General features: G+C 41.5%; 1 protein-coding gene across 1 annotated transcript in view; it reads left to right on the top strand.

Annotated features, from left to right (window-relative positions):
* Positions 1-12,752, top strand: part of LOC128094286 (glycine N-acyltransferase) — a 53,427-nt gene extending 40,675 nt beyond the window's left edge. Inside the window, exons 2-6 of the mRNA XM_052712538.1 lie at positions 4,365-4,459; positions 7,162-7,269; positions 8,524-8,650; positions 11,314-11,485; positions 12,289-12,752. Of these exons, the coding sequence (XP_052568498.1) occupies positions 4,379-4,459; positions 7,162-7,269; positions 8,524-8,650; positions 11,314-11,485; positions 12,289-12,691 (891 nt within the window). The 5' untranslated portion in view covers positions 4,365-4,378 and the 3' untranslated portion in view covers positions 12,692-12,752. The remainder of the gene's footprint in view (positions 1-4,364; positions 4,460-7,161; positions 7,270-8,523; positions 8,651-11,313; positions 11,486-12,288) is intronic.
* The last annotated feature ends 5,900 nt before the right edge of the window (positions 12,753-18,652 follow it).

The following is an 18,652-nucleotide window of genomic DNA, read 5'->3' as shown; positions in this document are numbered from 1 at the left end:
ACATACCAACCACAGATCTCCCTCTCATCCCTCCACTCACCACCCCCAGCCTTCCCCCCCCACCTCCTCCCTGCCCCTGCCTCCTCCCCCCCATCCTCTCCTCCAAAAGGGTAAGGCCTCCCATGGAGAGTCAGCAAAGCCTGGTACATTCAGTTGAGGCAGGACCAAGCCTCTGCCCCCTGCATCAAGGTTGAGCAGGCCTCCCACTGTAGGTAATAGGATCCAAAAAGCCAGCTCATGCACCAGGGATAGATCCCACTGCCAGGGGCCCCTCAAACAGATCAAGCTACACAATTGTCTCCCTTATGCAGAGGGCTTAGTCTGGTCCCATGCAGGCTCCACAGCTGTCGGTCTAAAGTTTGTGAGTTCCAACCAGCTTGGTTCTGTTGTCTTTGTAGATTTCCCCACCATGATCTTGACTCCCACCCCACCCCCACCCCCCACCTTTGCCTCCCTATCTTCTACTGGACTCCCGGAGCTCGGCCTGATGTTTGGCTGTGGATCCCTGCATCTGCTTGCATCATTTACTGGATGAAGGCTCTATGATGACAGTTAGGGTATTCATCTGGTCCCTATCTTAACAATAAAGAATCTTATGATTTTTCCCTGTGTGCTCCACTGTGGAACTTTTAACACTCTGTCTTTATCAATCTTTCTCTGTCACTGTCTAATCTGCTGATGATCACATACTATGTTTTTCATGTTAAATGTTGCATTGTTTTCATTTCCATGAATTCTATCTTGGTCTTCTAAAAAATTAAATATTTTTTAATTCTGGGTTTGGTTTTTGTTTACTGTTTTAGCTAGTGCTCTCTCTCTCTCTCTCTCTCTCTCTCTCTCTCTCTCTCTCTCTCTCTCCTCTTATCTTCTTTCCTCTGTCTCTGTCTCTGTGTCTGTCTCTCTGTCTCTCTCTGTCACACACACACACACACACACACACACACACACACACACACACACACTTCACTATGACCTCCTCAAACTTCAATCTTTGTATACTCAAAGCTGTGAGATACTTTCTTTTGTTTCCATTACCCAGTGCCTCAAATTGGAAACTTCCTTCAAAACTTAAGGTGATGGTAATTGGTTGTATGGATGGATCCCATGGCCTGGCACATGGTAGACTAGGGGCTTTGCCAGTGAAACCATCCTTCTAGCTTCTTGGTACTTTCCTTTCTCTAAGACCATAGCCCTACTGTCATTTGGCAGCTTATGTGTCTTAGTTACCTTTCACTGTTAACTTCACACAGCCTAGAGTCATCTAAGGGAGAAGTTGCCTAGATCAGATTGGCCTGTGAGCATGTCTATGGTAAATTATCTTTATTGTTAATTGATGAAGGAGGGCACTCCTCTGTGGGCAGCACCATTAGTCCTGAGCTGGATAAGAAAGCATGAGCCCTCTCTGTTGTTGATTCAGCTGGAATCTCCCGCTCCCCCAAGCTCTCTTTCCCTCGACCCTCGCCCTTCACTACCCCCACTCATGTCCAGGCTGTTCATGTAGATCTCATTCCATTTCTCTGTCATTGGGCGATCCCCGTGTCTTTCTTGGGGTCCTGTTTTCCAGGTAGCCTCCCTGGTGATGTGAGTAACAGTCCAGTCATCCCTGTTCCACATCTAGTATCCTCCTATGAGTGAGTACATACCATGTTTGTCTTTCTGAGTCTGGGTTACCTCACTCAGGATGATTTTTTCTAGATCCATCCATTTGTCTGCAAACCTCATGATGTCATTGTTTTTCTCTGTTGAGTAGTATTCCATTGTGTATATGTACCACATTTTGTTTATCCATTCTTCAGTTGAAGGGCATCTAGGTTGTTTCCATGTTCTGGCTATTACAAACAATGCTGATATGAACATAGCTGAACAAGTGCTCTTGTGGTGTGGTTGAGCATTCCTTGGGTATATGCCCAAGAGTGGTATAGCTGGATCTTGGGGGAGATGGATTCCCAGTTTTCTAAGAAAGCGCCATATTGATTTCCAAAGTGGTTGTACAAGCTTGGAATAGGAGACCATGGTAAATGAAGACCACATGAGAATAGGAAGAAGCAAAGTGCTAGAGAGGCCCACAGAAATCCACAAAGATACCCCCACAACAGACTGCTGGCAATGGTCAAGATACAGCCCGAACTGACCTACTCTGGTGATGGGATGGCCAAACACCCTAATTGTCGTGCTAGAAACCCCATCCAACTACTGAGGGATCTGGATGCAGAGATCCATGGCTAGGCCCCAGGTGGATCTCTGGGAGTCCAATTAGCGAGAATGAGGAGGGTTTATATGAGCAAGAATTGTTGAGAACAAGGTTGGATAAAGCACAGGGACAAATAGCCAAATGAATGGAAACACATGAACTATGAACCAATGGCTGAGGGGTCACCAACTGGATTAGGCCCTCTGAATGGGTGAGACAGTTGATTGGCTTGATCTGTTTGGGAGGCATCCAGGCAGTGGGACCAGGTCCTGTGCTCATTGCATGAGTTGGCTGTTTGAAACCTGGGGCCTATGCAGGATCGCTTGGCTCGGCCTGAGAGGAGGGGACTGGACCTGCCTGGACTGAGTCTACCAGGTTGATCTCAGTCCGAGGGGAAGGCTTTGCCCTGGAGGAGGTGGGAATGGGGGGTGGGCTGGGGGAAAGGTGAGGGGGGCGGGAGGGGGGAGAACAAGGGAATCCGTGGCTGATATGTAGAACTGAATTGTATTGCAAAATAAAAAAAAAAAAGAATGGATAAGCTTTAATATCTCCATTCCCAAATTCAGGTGAATAAAGTTAAGAACTGAAAAAAAAAAAAAAGAAAAAGAAAGCATGAGCCTATGAGCAAGCCAACAGGCAGTGTTCCTCCCTGGTTTCTGCTTCAAGTTCCTGCTTGAGTTTCTGCTCTGACTTTCCTCAGCTATTAAATGTAACTTGTAAGCTGAAACAAATCCTTTCATTGCTTAAGATGCTTTTGTTTGGAGTGTTTTATCACAATGGCAAAAATCAGACTAGAACAACATGAAAACTATGACTATTTCAGGTGGGAAGATAAATCCAGTTCCTGTTGCCCTTTCCTCTGGTTTTAAAAAGCACACAGTTGCATTGCTCTTGGCCTGGAGCCTGATAGCTCATGCATGGCCAGGCCAGTTTCAATTCCTGTCCTTTTGCCCTCACTCAGAAGTCATTTTTATCTCTTCTAAATATCACTATTTCATAACAGAACATGGTGACATAGATCCCCTTCTCTTTTATGTAGTTTAGGTGGGACCGACATGATGTGGTGAGTCAATTTTTAAAATGCTAATTTCTTATTACCTGGTAATTTTAAAGAGTGTGTGTGTGTGTGTGTGTGTGTGTGTGTGTGTGTGTGTGTGTGTGTGTGTGTAGGATGCTCGTACCCTGACATCTAGCTGAAGTAAAAGGAGAACTTGCCTGTGGGAATTAGTTCTCTTTTCCTCTACCATGTGGATACTGGGGATCAAACATAAACCACCAGCCTTCTCAGCAAGCATCTTTTCTCAATGAGCCATCTTGCAAGCCCTAACATAGTATTTTCTAATGTATAACATAGACAAGAATGATGCTTAGAAAGGAACCTATACAAGAAAGCCACAAATCAGCCGGGCGGTGGTGGCGCACGCCTTTAATCCCAGCACTCGGGAGGCAGAGCCAGGCGGATCTCTGTGAGTTCGAGGCCAGCCTGGGCTACCAAGTGAGTTCCAGGAGAGGCGCAAAGCTGCACAGAGAAACCCTGTCTCGAGAAACCAAAAAAAAAAAAAAAAGAAAGAAAGCCACAAATCAGTGATAGCATGAGAACAGCAGCTGGAATGTGACTTGGTTATAAAGGTTCATTGTTTATATCTAAAACATGGTAATGTACCCTACATTAAAATGGTTGCACCAAAACACCGCACAATGTTAACTCACATGAGGAGATGGAAGAGGAAGAGAAACACTAGCAATAGAATAAATAACACAGTTGAGTATTGTTTATATGGCCAACACTCTACCGAATATGCTGCATGTTGGTCAATCATTTCAGCCCCACAAACATTCTATGAGCCGGATGATGCTATCATCCCACTTATCTTTTATGAAACCAAGACACAGATGCTAAGCAACTTCCTGAGTAACATCATTCATGGAGATGCCAGGAGAGGTCCTGGCACACTGGAAACTCAAAAGAATAAAATGCACTTGTTAATGTAATGTAAATCCAGTGGTGAGAAGAGGAACTGAGAAGGTGAGAGAGAGACTCCTGTGCTTCCTTCAAGTCCTGTGTTTCCTTAAGGCTGGTGAGGATGTTAGTGAAGGGGAGATTTGGCTAATCATACAGAACTGGCTACTTTTGTTTCTGTCATTAATGAATGTCCATTTATTATTTCTCTAGGCTAAACTGTCCTCATGATTGTCCCACTGCAAGGTGCACAAATGCTGCAGATGCTGGAGAAATCCTTGAGGAAGTATCTTCCCGAATCCTTAAAGGTGACCTCAGAAAATGCTGAAGGCAGCACGGAGAAAGTGGATGTGAAAAAGAGCTTAACATTTATGCTTCACTGTGTGTGTGTGTGTGTGTGTGTGTGTGTGTGTGTGTGTGTGTGTGTGGTGTGATTGATGTGGTGTGTACATGCATGAATAGAATACGTGCATGCATGAAGAGGACCAAGGTTGATGTTTAATGTCTTTCTTGATCACTCTTTACCTTTTATGCCGAGGCAGGGTCTCTTGCTGAATCTGAAGCTCACCAAATCAGCTAGTGTAGCTAGTCAGGCTGTCCAGGAAACTCCCCTGCCTGTGCCTCCCAAGCAATGGGATTACAATTATAATTACAAGTCAGCACTGCTAGGCTTCTGTGTGGGTACTGGGGGTCAGAACTCTGAACTCCAGTCCTCACCCTGTGTGCTAAGCGCTTTATCCACTGAGCCATCTTCCCAGCCCTTATGTGATATTATTCTGAACCACTCACTCCATACTTCATGTTTTCTGCCAGTTAATTTACATCACCTCTTTTCAGCTTTTGCCACTGTATCTGTGTCATTGGTTAAGAATATGGAGATATAGTCAGGTGTGGTAGTGCATACCTTTAATCTCTGCACTTGGAAGAGTCAAGAGGCAGGTGGTTCTCTGTGAGTTCAAGGCTATCCTGTCTACATAGTGAGTTCCAGGCACAGTGAGATTCTACCTCCATTTAAAAAAAAAAGAGTGTGGAGATATAAAGAAGTATTTTAAACGTGATGGTCGTCAGGATTGCTCAGGTGACAGGTGCTTGCCTACAAGCCTGACAGCCTGGGTCTGACCTCCACATCCCACTTGGTGGCGGGAACGAACTAACTCCAAAGAGCTTCCATGTGACCTCCACACACATGCTGTGACACACACATGCCCCACACATAAAACACATAAATAGAATGAGAGAATATGGAGGGGCAGCTATTTCCTCATATCTCACCGGCAATTAATTGCAACACAAGTCATGTACACACATGGATTTTGCCCTCTGCTGACTGAAGTTTTTCTGTTGCTTCTTTTCAAGAGCCCTTCCTTAGCCCTTGAGATTCCTGGGAGTTTTCCTCCACAGTTAGCTGAGGGTACATATTAATGTTTAATCAGTTCATTTCAGAAGAATGCTTGCCCTTGTGAAAAGTGAACCATTTGAGAGTGCTGGAAGTTAGAAATGGGTCTGTTACTCTGAACTTAATGCATATCAGAATATTTTGGACTTGACTCCTGATTTTTCTCCAAAACCCAGTACAACTGAGTCGAGATCCTGGGGTTGACTGAACCATGTAGATAGATATAAATACTTACATTTGAACTGTGTAAAATCATCTCTAGTGGTGGATTCAGAGCCTTGATTTTTTTTTTTTTTTTTGTTTTTCGAGAGAGGGTACTTTGATTTTTTTTTTTAATCAAATGAGGTGAGGTCTACTCTAGTGGAGTTTAAGTATAATCATGCTTGTGTGTGCTATGTATGTGTGTGTTTGTGTGTATTGTTTATGCATGTGTATGTGCAAGTGTTTATGTGTATGTTTTCTGTGTTTGTGGTGGTGTATGTATGTATGTATGTGTGTGTATGTACATATTTGTGTATTTCTGTGTGTATGTATGTATGTGTGCTTATTTGCATGTGTATGCTTGTGTGACTGTATGTGTGTAAAATAGTTCATATGTATTTAATCTGTTTGTATATTTCCGTGTGTTTGTACCCATGTTTGTGTGTGAGTATATGAATGTTTGTGTTTATGTGCATGCATGTGTGTGCCTTAGAAGAAAAATATTTCCAGATTTGTGCCACTCTATAAGACATTGCTACAAAATGCATTTAAGATGAGTAGATTCAGTTCCTTCTTTCTCTAGCAGATTTGCTACTCCATATTTATAAAGAAGAAAAATATTAGCATTCTTTTATTTGTAGCTTGTTTTATTTTATTTATTAATAATAAGCTAATAAGGGAACCAATCCTATTATTTACCACCCAAATAAATCTGCTTCAAATAAAACAAAAGCCAAAAACCTTATTTTAGTAAAGCCCACTGATATAAGCCAAGACCTTCTGTGGATCCTGGTAATCCACAGGAGTCAGGAAATCTCCCAGAGAGAAAGCAAATTTTTCTTGAAAATTATATTTGACACGCTATGGACAACTAGTTTGAGTAACTGTTATGTTGAACAGTTACTTAGAAAATCTGAAAGCTAAAAACTTTTTTTACATGCTCTGTGATATAGAGTTTTAAAATGTAAATTTCTCTATTCCTTACGTTAAAAGTGAACTCAAACATTTTAAGAAAACTCTAGGTGTTTTCCAGTGGTTTTGTTGAGCTCATGGAGTGAGGTGAGGTGGCTCTCTCAGCTTCTCAGCTGTTATAAGGGAATACTTAACTCTTTAGTCACTTACTAAAGTGCACACTTTCTCTCAGCCTGGAACAGCCATAAAGAAAGTTGTTCCTAAAAATCATTGACTTTATTTGTCTGAATATTTTACTATATATGTTATGGCTCATATTTGAAGACAAAAATTTCACCAGTTGAGTTGGGAAAAAAGTAGTGTGTGAGGTTGTTTGTCCTAGATTCTTCCTTGGCTCTTTGTCATCCCCAAGTGTCACAATTTCATAGGACTAATCTGTCCCAATCGCACAAAGTGCTTTTCCATTCCTCTTAATAAACTAACCATCTCACTTCTTTGCAGGTTTATGGGACTGTCTATCACATGAACCATGGAAACCCATTCAACCTAAAAGCCCTAGTTGACAAGTGGCCTGATTTTAACACAGTGGTTGTCCGCCCTCAGGAGCAGGTAAGGAGCTAGGTGTGAACAAATACGCTTCTAGGGTTATTTGTGTAGAATCTGAAAAAGTTTATCCCAGGTTATATTTGGAAATATACATATACATGCATACACCTATGTACATGTAATAACAATTAATGGGGAAAGGGTCTTGAATTTGAAAAAGAAAAGGAAGAAATATATGGGAGGTTTTAGAAGGAGGAAAGGGAAGGGAAAATGTAATTATAGTATAATCTCAAAAAAAAAGTTGATCACATAGAAGTCAAGAGTATAATGGAAGTTTCTAGAGATGGGGTGGGGTGGGAAATTGGGGTAATACTCATGAAAAGATAAAAAATTACAGTTAAAAGGAAAGAATAAGTTAATGTGATCTATTGCACAGCATGGCGACTAACTGTATTTTATTCTGAAAATGGTGAGAGAGACGTAAAGTGTTCATACTAAAAGTTCTACTGCTGTATATATTTTAATTAGCTAGGTTTATACATGTCACATGTATGTACATACATAGCTGTATGTTACACACTGACATTTCAATTTGTGTTGAACCAAATGTATGGCAATGGCCCCATCAAAATACATTGCCTATGCTGGGGTGAGACCTCAGTGGGTAAAGTACTTGCTATGAAAGCATGAGGGCCAAAATTTGAACTCCAGAGCCCACTTGAAAAAGTCTTGTGCAGAGGTGTGTGCTTGTAATCCTAGTGTCAGAGAGACAAGATGGTAGATTTCTGGGGCTCATTAACCAGCCAGCTAGCTTGCTAGGCATGATCCATGATAGACCTTGCCTCAAGGAAAAAAGATAGATAACACCTAAGGAAGTACATCCAAGGTTCTTCTTTGACCTCCACATATAACTACACATATGTGCAACACACACACACACACACACACACACACACACACACACACACACACACACTCAGTACATCTCCTAATGGCGTTGTAACCATTTTAATTTGTGTAATCACAGTCTATGATGGCCCAATGGTTAAGAGCACTGGCTGCTTTTCCAGAGGACCTGGGTTTAATTCTCAGCACACACATGATGTCTCTCATCATCTGTGACTCTAGTTCCAGGAGATCCAGTGCCCTCTTCTGGCCTTCCTGACACCAAGTATGCATGAGGTACACAAATACTCATGCAAGCAAAACATTCATACACATAAAATAAAATTTAAAATGCTAAAGTACAATGAAACTAGCACTATAGTCATAAACAATAAACAATGAGTATTATCTCTCCTTTCTCCATGATAACAGGATATGGCAGATGACCTTGATTACTATACCAATACTTACCAAATCTACTCTAAAGACCCCCAGAACTGTCAGGAATTCCTGGACTCTCCAGAAGTAATCAACTGGAAACAACATTTGCAGATTCAAAGTAAGAGCAATGGGAAATGAGATCAATTCCTTCTGTGTCTTGTCTCAAAAGATCCCCCTCTTCCCCACTCCCCAGCCAAGTTCCATGTCCTCAGCCAGATGTCCATGCTTTGACATCATTAAATCTACTTGTAAAGTGAAAAGTATAAGAAAGAGTTCTTAGGTTGAACAGAACCTATAGAATGCATGTATATTTATATATAATAAAGGAGGATTTATTAGCTTGGCTTACATGAAAGGGACTATGTAGACCAATAGTGGCTATATGCACATTGGAGAGGCAGAGAACTCGGTAGCTACCTGGTCCACAAAGCTGCATACTTTGGCAATCCTAGTTTGTTGCTAATAGCCTAGACATTTCCTGGGGAGTTATGGGTACTGTGCTCACTTTGGAAGGCTGAAGAGACCAAGTCTGATATCAGCAGAAGGTGATAACAGCGAAGGCAGACAACAGACAGTGTGAGGATGTTGTTTATCCTCAAACCCCTCTCCATCTGGCCTACCCATTGGAAAGTGTGAACCACTTTGAGGGCTGGTCTTCCTCCCCCAGGCAATCTTGTTCCAGACTCTTCCAGAGGTATGTCTCTTAGATGGTTATAAATCCTGTCAAGCTGACAACTGAGACCAACCATTATAATAATCCCTGTTCCCAAAAATGTGTGGCGTTGTTTTAGATGTGTCCAGAATCCTTAGGAAAAGTGGGTGCAGGAGTACAGCTTCACCTTGGAATCCCATGTCTGTAATGATATTGACAGTTCATGGTGTCACAGGGTACCTCTAAGGTCATCAATAACAACTATCCTGATGATGAGCATACTCTTAGAGACAGACTCCCTAAGTTGGTATCTATTCGCTCCTCTCTATCTGATCCTTAAGAAGTGTCTTGCCCTCTCTGAGATCAGAGTCTCTGCATATAAACATGAAAGTGAATAGGAGTTCTTAAAATACGAGACAGTGGTGTAGGAGAATACTATTTTAAGGTATGTTACTTTTGCTTATGTTGCATTTGTTTAACTCTGTGAACCTATGTTACTGTGCCGGTCTAAAACACCTGATGGTTTAACAAAGAACTGGCCAATAGCAAGGCAGGAGAAAGGATAGGTGGGGCTGCAGGCAGAGAATAGAAATAGAAGGAGAAAGCTGGGAAGAAGAATTGGAGATCTAGGATGAAGTAGCCAGAGAAGGAGGAAGACTCCAGGGGCCAGCTTCCCAGCTACACAACCAGCAAACCAAGAATAAGAGAATGGGAAAAGCCCAGAGACAAAAGGTAACCAGGATAAGTTAAGTTAAGTTAAGGAAAGCTGGCTAGAAACTAAGCCAAGCTAAGGCCGGGAATTCATAATTAAGAATAAGCCTCCATGAATGATTTATTTGGGAGCTAGGTGGTGGGCCCCCCAAAAGAGTAAAAGACAAACAACACCACACCAGCGTTTTGAACAGAAAGAGCTTAATGTAATACTGGGTGTCCTGGTTAGGCCTAATTGTCCACTTGACACAAGCTAGAGTCACTTGGGAAGAGTTGTCTCAGTTGGGTAACTGCCAAGATCAGATTGGCTTAGAGAGCATGTCTGTGGGGCATTGTTTTGATTGCTAATTAATAGAGGAGGGCCTAGGCCACTTTAGACAAGTAGCCCTGGACTGTAGCCCTGGACTGTATAAGAAAACTAGTTAAATGTGAGCATGTGAACGAGCCAGAGAGTAAGCCAGCAAGCAGTTCTGCTGCAGTTTCTGCCTTCAGTTCCTGCCCTGATTTCCTTCAGTGACAGATTGTGACCTGGAAGTATAATGCAAATAAACCCTTTGTCCCCAGTTGAGTTTCATTATGGTGTTTTGTAACAGCGACAGTATGAAACTAGAATGGGGGATAGACCAGTTAACATTTGCTGTAACAGAAAATTTTTAATGAAGTGAATCAACAATTCAGTTTGGGCTTTGCAGGCTGCTCATTACTGGTCTCTATTAGATGTGTTCATGTATCATATGGTAATTGGAGAACTCAATACATGTTGCTTCACCATAGACTCACTCACATGTGTAGATGGTGGTTCTGGCTATCAGTCAATACCAGCTATTGATTGTAATGATGGTACAATGTGACTCTGGCCAGCTACCCTAGGCTGGTTTATATGGCAGTTGGTCTCAAGGTAACTAGGATCAAAAAAAGAAAGTCTCAAGGTCTAACACCGTTAAGCCTCTCCTTGCATAAGTTTATATTCCTATTGTCAGATGGGGTATAGAGTGGGACTGCTCCAGGGAACAGATGCAAGGAATTAAGGTTAAATTCCAAATCATTGCTTCAATAGTCCTCCACATTGGAGACATAACTCAGAAGATGCTGGCTACCATATTTTCTAGCTCATCCTCTTTGATTTTCAAAACTACACAATTATATACCTTAAAAAATTTAGTTCCAGTCTTGGTCCATTCACAAAATGACTATGAATTAATTCATCCCCTATCATGTTTTCATTTTTGTCAATCAGGGAAGATTATGCCAGCCGTGACTATATGGCCTTTCACACAGCAGCATCAGCATGACCATAATCAAGCTTTATCTTAAATATCACACTTCCTATCCCATTGGAGAGCCCTCACCCAGAATGTGTCTAGCCATTACTTCCCTCCTTAGAAGTTCACTGTATGTTTTCTTATAAACCCATCTAGGTTCCCAGTCCCGCCTGAATGAGGCAATACAAAATCTTGCAAACATTCAGTCTTTCCAAGCCAATCACGCAGAAAACATCCTCTTTGCGGCATCAGAGACAATCAAGACACTGTTCCCTTCTCTGCTGGATACAAAGAATTTGTCTCTGGGTAGTGGCAAGCCCAAGGCCATGTGAGTTTGACAAGAGCTGCTGCATATCCCTTACATCTCTCTCCTACGACCCCCACTGCCTGGTCCTGATTTTACTCTGGTCTTTGCTGCCCACACTCTAGGAGGTGACCTCCACCCATGCTCATGCAAGCAACTCTAAATTCAGTTGGTTACACTACACACACAAAGGAAATGAAAGGAGAGGAACTTGTTGGTAAGAGGTTCAGTAGAGTGAGAGCAGTAGAATTAAAGTATTTAAGAGTGTCTAAAACTAATATAACTGATGACATATATTCATGGAATTTTAAATAATAAACTTTTTAAAAGTTTGAATTATAATAGTTCCAGTAAGATGGTTCATCAAGTAAAGGCTTTGATGGTCAAGGCTAACCAACTGAGTTACCAAATTCGATACCCGGGACCAACATGTTGAAAGGAGAGAACCATCTCCACAGCTTCTTTTCTGATCCCTAGTCTGTGTACATCTCTACCTTCCTACTCATCCACACATACGAAGTCATTAAATAAATTAAGAAGGAAAATGAAAAATGATCAGAATAATCTATAAAAGTATAAATCTGATCACATTCCTCTTTGTTCATATAATTGTAAGAGTAAAGTCCTCTGTTCATTGCTTAACACATTATTCTTGCTCATTTCCTCCAGCCACACTGGCCTTTCTATCCTTCTAACATAAGCCCATCTATATTCCAGGGCTTTGCATTTGTTGCTTCTCCAATGCTATGCCCCTCAAGATAATAGAGGTGGGAACAGACCATACCCTTATACTCACAGACTTTGCTTTCTTCTTGGACTCTCTACAGCAATCAAGACATATTTAAACTTACATCCTTGGATGTTACCCATGCTGCCTTGGTGAATAAATTCTGGCTTTTTGGTGGCAATGAGAGGAGCCAGAAATTCATAGAACGTTGTATAAAGAAATTCCCAAGTTCCTGTGTCTTGGGACCTGAGGGGACCCCTGCATCCTGGACCCTAATGGACCAAACTGGAGAGATGCGAATGGGAGCCACCATGCCTGAGTACCGGGGCCAAGGTCTTGTCTCCTTTGTCGTCTATTCACAAAGCCAGATTATGAAGAAACGTGGCTTTCCTATTTATTCTCACACAGACGAAAGCAATACTGCTATGCAAAAAATGAGTTACTCATTGCAGCATCTCACCATGCCCTGTGCCTGGAACCAATGGAAGTGTGTGCCTGTGTGAAGCTGGCCTCAAATACAAGATGGTGTTGGGTGGGTCTGGGGATGTAATTGGATGGTGGACAAAGAGTAGAGGTGACCAAAAAGAAAGAATAAATGGAAACCAGACACAAAGGAGTGGTGCTGTGTTTGCTCTGGGGAAGTAGTGTGAATGGCTGACAGACCTGCCATTGTTCCTGTTCCTGGGTTCGAAGCTGGCCTATGTCCTTCTGTACTGAACTCATGTCATTTAGTCCCTTCACATTTCTGGGATCTATATGACACTCCCTTATCAACTGCACAGAGCTCCAAATGGTTCCTCTTGGAAGCCCTAGTGCACAACTTGGAGACTTCCGCTAACCTTGCTAGTGATGACGAGATAATGTTTTCTAGCTACTGTGCCTTTTCCCTCTCTGCCTGTGGCCTTTCCTTCAGTGACCAGCAAGTGTATTCTCCTCATCAGGTCTGTAGAAAGTAGCACTCCTCTGCTGGCTGCTTCATGTATATTAAACACATTATGCATGGATCATATAGTTTATTAGATTAAACACAATATACATAAAATAGCAAAGGAAGATATTAAGGAAAAGCCTAACTTAGGTTTTCCAGTTCCTTCTTAGCCCCAAGAAAGTGATGCAATGTGGCTTTCAAAGACTTGGCTTTCCAGCCTATTGAAACCCTTTAGGAGTAAATAGAGTGTGCGGTTGGTCGCACAAACATAAGCTATATGGCTTATGCTAAAAAGAACAAGTGATAAGTTATGGAGAGTAAAATATGGATGCACCCAGGTAGGAGCTGAGGGCAGAGAAGCCCAGCCAGGACATTTCCTGTCCCATCTCTTCTTATGACATTACTTCTGGTGCCTGAATCTATTAAGCACAGACAGTTATGTCATGGGAAGGCTTATTGCTAATGGGAGCAGGAGGAGAGAGCTCCTAGGTTGGGACATGTTTGCTAGGACAGTTCTCTGTCCCAGTAGCAACACTGGACAGCAGAGTGCTCTGTAATGAATGAAGGTGACATCATTCCTGTTCATCTCTACCCTGGTGTTACGTTATAGAAGTGGAGATCCAGTCCCACCAAGTCCAAAGTAACAGCTGAAGTTTAATTTCTTGGGAAGTGAAGACACTGGAGGTTCAGTTGAGAGCAGGGTTTCTCAGTTTTGGCACCATGGACATGTATCACTGTATGATCCCATATTCCAGGGATCTAGGATGTTTGCCAGATTCCTATCTATAAGGTGTGAGTGGAACATTCCACCACTCTTTTTTCTAGTTCCCCCCTCTGTGAGTGTGTGTGTGCGTGTGCATATGGTGGTGAGAGTGCCTTCTGTTGTACTCCATCCCACCTTTTCGAGACTGTCCCTCATTGAACCTGGACCTCGTCAATTCAACCAGACTGGCTGGGCAGCAGGCCCCCAGGATCCTCCTCTCTCTGCTTCCCCAGCACTATGATTCCAGGCAGGCATTGCTGTACCCAGCTTTTTACATGGGTCTTGGGGATCCAAACTCACGTCTTCATGCTTACACAGCAAGCACAGCATCAACGGACCTGTCTCCCTGTCCCCCATCACTCTTCTGATAACTGGAAATATCTGTAGATATTAATGTCCCTTGGGGACTAAGTGGTCATTGGTTGGGAAACACTGTCTGATAGCTGTGGTCCTCAAATTTATGCATACATCAGAAGCACCTGGCATAGTAGCCAGGTGCTGGTGTACATCTGCAGCCCCGATACTCAGGAGGCCAAGACAGGTTACCTTGGAACTAGGAATTCAAGGTTAGTTTGAGAAGATGGAGACCCTGTGACAAATTCAGGGAAGAAAACAAGGTAAGAAGGGAGGGAGAGAGGGAGTGAGGGGAAATTTTCTTATAAATCAGACTGTGGGGCTTCATACATACTTTCTGTGACTTAATGATCGTGGTAAGACCCCTAGATGTTACATTTCTAATGGGTTTTCAAGGGATTCTGATGCTGTCAGTCTAGTGATGGTGCTTTCAGAACTATTTGTTTAGAAAAATAATGAACATTTCTTCCCCAGGACTATGGATGGAAATTCATATTACCCTCTGCTTTGTAAAACTTATATACATTTACCAATCTAAGGGGGACCGAGCTTTCCAACACACTGCAATAGAGCCATTTACATCTTTTCTGTCTCTCTTTTTTAAGCTTCTTCATGTTGATTTGTTTCTTTGGTTGTTTTTCCCCCCTTGTTGTTCTTTTGAGCTGGCCTTGCACAGGTTGGCCACAAACTCACCGTGTAGCTGAGGATGACTTTACATTAATGACAGTCCCGTCCCTACCTCCCAAGTGCTGAGCTTGCGGGAGTGCACCACTAACTCTGGTTCTCCAAAGCTTGTCTTGCTCTGGAAGTTTCCAGGTCAAAGGCACAGTCTCAGACCTCTTGTTTTCCATTTACCTTGTTTTCCACATACCTATTCTCCATGCCAAGTACAAAGAAGACATATCACATCATTAAAGCATTCATCAATGTCAGTCATTAATTGTCATATTTTGTTCCTTTCCATTGGTCATGCGATTGGTGGAAATTCCTCCTGTGCTCTTGCATTAATTTGAGTGTCAGTCACAAAAAATGGATGTGGCAAAAGCAATACACTATTAATGTATATTCCAAACTCTGATCTCAGGATATATCAGTGTATAAAAGGATTTCTGTGAGATTTACATTCTACAGTCATTAAGTGATATGACCTCTGCAATTAAAACTTTAAATCCCTGAAGAAAGAAACTGAGAAAGACACTAGAAGATGGAAAGACATCCCATGCTCATAGATTGGTAGGATTAACGTTGTGAGAACGACCATTCTACCAAAAGCCATTTGCAGATTTAATGTAATCCCAATAAAAAAATCTTCATGATATTCTTCAGAAGTATGGAGTCTAAAATTTGTAAGATTACATACAAATGGCTTATAAAGGCCAGAATTCATAATATATATTTAAAGCATAGATATGGTATGTCATATTTTACTATCATATCTCAGCTGTGGCTCAGAGTGAAATTACATTTAAATTGTGCTGCTCTATCATGGAAATTATTTCATATGTTGCAAATACGTAAAACACTACAGATTTATGAAATATTTGTACAGTTTTCTACTCTAATAGTGATTGTTCAGGGCCATTTTTTTTTTACCAAGGTGACATTTGATAATGCCTATAGACATTTGATTTGTCATAAATCAGTGGAAGGTTGGGGTAGAGAAAGGAATGTTGCTCCAGGTATCTAGTCATTAGGAACGGAGAATGAGAATAGAGCTACATATCCCATGGAGCATAGCACAGTACCTCATGACAAGAAATTATTATGCCAAATAAAATCCATAATTCAGAAGGTGAGACTCTTACTCAAATAATTAGCATAAATTAGCATAAAAATTCTTTTCTTGGAGAGGAAATGCACCATTCCAGCTTATGGAGACTGTTAAACTAGCATAAACCAGTGCTGTTTAGCAGATTCACCTCCAGAGAATTGACTGAATATGCTGAATGTCATTTTTATTATAATGTCAATAATTTCCTAAATTTAAGAAGGAACTATTTAGGGATTGGAGATTTAACTCAGTGGTAGAGCACTTGCCTAGCAAGTGCAAGGCCCTGGGTTCGGTCCTCAGCTCCAGAAAAAAAAAAGACAAAATAATAAGAGACTATTAAAACTCATCCTGATTTGTGCATTATATTCATACCTTAAGTTTTTGTATCCTTATATATGTCCACCCAGAGCTGTTGTATACATAACAATGCCACAACAAACACTGGCAGGCATTGTGATGAACACACAACACACACTACAGTATTGGTCATGCATTATCAAATTTAACTCTTATAATAAGGTCTGGAGGCAGATCTCAGACCACTTTCATTTTGATGATAGATAACATGAAGTGCAAGGGGCTTAGATAAGGAACCAATATCTCCCAGGAAGAAAATGAGACTGTGTACCCATGCGTGTGGAAAAATGAGACTGTGTACCCATCCGTGTGAATGCAGCTATTCTCAGAGCCCTAAACTTCATGCCAAAAGCTATATCTTTTCTTCAGGACCGGCATTGCTGTTTGTGGGTGGCTGAAATGCAGCCTTTATCTGCTACTTACTAGACTTTATCTGTTGAATACTAGACATTCATTTTTAATGAATACTATAGACAATACTAGACATTCTACTATGTAACCCCATGCACTAGGCTTGCGGAAATGGAAACAATAATTAAGCAAAATAAAAAATCACCCCAAATTCATTAACATTGTTTAAGTTGAATAACACTCTGATTAGATCTAAAGTTTGGCTTTGTCTGAGACTCTGCATAATTCTGAATTAATTACTCAATTTCTTTGTTAGCAAGTTACTTAATATAAAAATAGACATAATGACTAACCAATTTAATGGGGTTGTTTAGAGGAATAAATGACTACATATGATTCCCCTAACACATAGCATGTTTAGAAGTACAGACTTCAAGATCTTATTGGGGGTTAGAGAGATGGCTCAGGGAGTAGAACACATGCATGTGGGAAGTTTGTCAGAGACAAATGGAAGTGGCTAGTTTGTAACAGAAATAACTTAAGAAAGTTAACTACAGTATAAAATTTATAGTATATTGACCTAATATTTATTCTTAAGGATTTTTCTTTTCTTTTTTCTTTCTTTCTTTTCTTTTTTTTTTTTTTTACAATTTTGTGGGGCTGTTTGCAAGCACATGGGCATAGGTGCTTGTAAAGATCAGAGGCATCAGAACCCACGGAGTTGGAGATACAGGTACTTGTGAGTCACCAACATGCATGCTGGGAACCAAACTCGGGTCCTCTGCAAGAGTAGTAAGGGCTCTTAACTACTGAGCCATCACTCCAGCCCCCTAATATTAATTTCTTTGGCCAAAAATCCATTTTTTAAAACCCAAATGGGTGGTGTACTTTCAAGTAAAACATGTACTTTGGGGGCACATTTTGCTGGGAGTCACATAGTCTATGCTTCTTATATAAACTATTATTTCTGTCTGATCTCATCATTTTATAAAACCAACATGTCCACATAGAATTTCTCAAAAAGGTTGGGTGTGGTACAGCAAGCCTTTAATCTCAGTTCACAGGAAGCAAGGACAGGCACGTGTCTGTGACTTTGAGGACAGCCTGCTCTACAGAGTGAGTTCTAGGCCAAAGTTATGTAGTTAGATCCTATCTAAAACAAACAACCAGACATAAAAGATATTTTTAAAAAATTCTTAAAAGATAAGATAGAATAAAAGAAAAAAACTTCAGTTCATTAATATAGGACAACTTGGTTCTTATGCTGCTTAAAATGAGTTCCAGGACAACCAGAGAAACCGTCTTGAAAAAACAAAACAAAACAAAACAAAACGCCTTGAAGCTGGGGACCTAGTCAGTAGAGTGCTCACCAGCGTGCATGAGGACAGGGTTAGATTCCCAGCACCACATAAACCAGATGTGGTGGCACAAGCCTATGTACCAACTCTTGGAAAGTGTCAGAAGAAGGGTCAGGAATTGAAGAGCATCCCATCCTCTGCTACACAGTGAACTCCGGGTCAGATTGCCTTACTTGAGACCTTGTCTTAAAAACAAGCATAACAGTCAGGCAGTGGTGGCACATACCTTTAATCCTAGCACTCAGGAGGCAGAGGCAGGTGGATCTCCTGGATCTCCAAGATCTCCAAGTTTGAGACTATTCTGGTATATGAGGCGAGTTCAAGGCAGCCAAGATTACCCAGAGAAACCCTGTCTCAAAAAACAAAACAAGCCGGGCGGTGGTGGCGCACGCCTTTAATCCCAGCACTCGGGAGGCAGAGCCAGGCGGATCTCTGTGAGTTCGAGGCCAGCCTGGGCTACCAAGTGAGTCCCAGGAAAGGCGCAAAGCTACACAGAGAAACCCTGTCTCGAAAAACCAAAAAAAAAAAAAAAAAAAAAAAAAAAACCAACCAAACAAAAACAACAACAATAACAAAACTTCT

This window comes from Peromyscus californicus, unplaced genomic scaffold, assembly GCF_007827085.1.
Source record: "Peromyscus californicus insignis strain IS unplaced genomic scaffold, ASM782708v3 Scaffold_4__1_contigs__length_199733344, whole genome shotgun sequence".
Taxonomy (NCBI): Eukaryota; Metazoa; Chordata; class Mammalia; order Rodentia; family Cricetidae; genus Peromyscus; species Peromyscus californicus.
Note: the sequence above shows the minus strand (reverse complement) of the source record. Positions and strands in the feature narration are given on the sequence as shown.